The 1,932-nt window shown below is 47.7% G+C and overlaps 1 protein-coding gene across 1 annotated transcript; it reads right to left on the bottom strand.

Annotated features, from left to right (window-relative positions):
* Positions 1 to 550: 550 nt before the first annotated feature.
* FTMT (ferritin mitochondrial) lies at positions 551 to 1,279 on the bottom strand. Its single transcript, XM_031441033.2, has one exon. The coding sequence runs from the start codon at positions 1,277 to 1,279 to the stop codon at positions 551 to 553; it is 729 nt and encodes a 242-aa protein (XP_031296893.1).
* Positions 1,280 to 1,932: the final 653 nt, after the last annotated feature.

Raw genomic sequence — 1,932 nt, 5'->3', positions numbered from 1 at the left:
CAAGACCAGCATTGATACCTTATGTAGCTTTTCTCGAATTTATTTGATGACAAAATCCTTTAAAAACAGATCACACTTTGGGAAAGGGTAAAAGTTGTCACAGAATTTTGCATGTATGATTTTTACAGTACTATGTATTCTTCATCTTGTTTTAGTTATTTGCATATTCATCTTACTCATGTTTCCACTTTAGCCTTTAGCATAAGATCTTGAAGATAACAGACACATTGAAAATCATGGAATTTTAGTGAAGAGGCATGAACTGGAATAATATTTGGTTAACTGGATAAATTTAGTTGCATCAATTTCAGTACCTTTTTTGCAGTCTTTTTTATACCATCTCATCCTTGGCTAGGAAAATTATCTTGATGCTGGACAAAAAGCCAGTGTTAACATGGGGCTAAATACTTTTTCTCTACAAATCACTTTATTGGGACAGTATACCAGAAGAATATAAAAAGGTAGAGGTTCATTTTAAGGGCAGGAAAGCATTAAACAGCTGACTCTGGGTCCTGGCACACCCTGGGCGGTGGAGAAGGCAGCCTGTGGATTAGTTCTGATTGTTTTCACTTCCAAGGGTATGTTTGTCAAAAAGGTACTCCGCTAGGCCAGAATCCGGGGCCCCCATCTTAACCAAGTTGTGCACGTGGTCAGCTAGTTCTTTGATAGACTTCACCTGCTCATTTAGATAGTGGGTTTCCAGGAAATCGCACAAATGGGGGTCGCCTTTGTCTGAAGCCAGAGTGTGCAATTCCAGCAACGACTGGTTCACATTCTTTTCCAAGAGCAGAGCACACTCCATGGCATTCAGCCCACTTTCCCAGTCATCCTGTTCTGGTTTCTTGATGTCCTGCAGGCAGATCCGTCCTCCCCGCTGGTTCTGCAGCCTCATCAGCTTCTCCGCGTGCACAGTCTCCTCCCTGGACTGTCGTAGGAAATACCTGGCGAAGTTGTGCAAGGCCACGTCGTCTCGGGAGAAGTAATAGGCCATGGACAAGTACACGTAGGACGCGTAGAGCTCCAGATTGATCTGGCGGTTGATGGCGGCCTCGGAGTCCGGGTGGAAGTTCTGGCGCACCCGGGAGGGGGCGCAGGCGGGCCCTATTGGGTCCCGGGAGGCGGCGGCTGCGGCCAGCGGACGGCGGGGGGCGGCGGGCGGAGCGCCCCAGAGGCGCCCCAGGACCCAGCGCGGCGGGAACGCAAATCCGTGGCGCGCACTGCGCAGAGACACCAGCGAAGTGCTGATGTGTTTGGAGAGGGACCAGAAACAGGGCAGCATGGCCCCTCCCCTGTAGAAGTGGGGAAACTGAAGCCACGCCGGCTCAGCGAGCGGTGGGCCCCGGGGTCGTCAGGTCTGAATCAGAACGCAGACTTAAGCGACCGCGACTGCGTCACACGCCCCTTCTCTTCCAGAGGCACCGAGTTCCACGGGGAGGGCGTCTCGGGTCGCGTGAGCGGGTCGCGGTTGGGAAAAGACAGACGACAGTTACAGACGTTGTCCCCATCGTCGACGCAAGATTTGTGTCTTGGGCCTTTGTAATTTACTACTTCCCGAAATTTTAAAATACTGTTTAAAAAGTAGGAAAAAAGTAGGCTGTGACTTGCAAAAGAAAAGGGCAGAGGCAAACCGTACTTGCCCTCCCTCTCTGACCTTTTTCTGTCCAAGGACCAAGGAATGGGGGAGGCAAGGGGGTGAAATAGGGTAAAACAAAAATCAGCACCAATTCACTTGAGAGAGTAAATAAAGGTGCACATCCAGAGTGGATGTTCATAAGTTGACTTCCTGATTGTTTTAACAAATTTAAGTCTGGAAATAATTGCCAGTATATTGGGCAAATTTTCAAGAGTCTGCAGTAAAACAGTGCTGTCTTTTAAAAAGATAAATTTTTAAATATAAAATTTATATTCATTTAAAAAATTAGATATTGTAGA

This window comes from Camelus dromedarius, chromosome 3, assembly GCF_036321535.1.
Source record: "Camelus dromedarius isolate mCamDro1 chromosome 3, mCamDro1.pat, whole genome shotgun sequence".
NCBI classification, from domain to species: Eukaryota; Metazoa; Chordata; class Mammalia; order Artiodactyla; family Camelidae; genus Camelus; species Camelus dromedarius.
Note: the sequence above shows the minus strand (reverse complement) of the source record. Positions and strands in the feature narration are given on the sequence as shown.

Coding starts and splice junctions, on each gene's coding strand:
- FTMT (XM_031441033.2), bottom strand. CDS start 1,279: ATGCTGCCCTGTTTCTGGTCCCTCTCCAAACACATCAGCACTTCGCTG.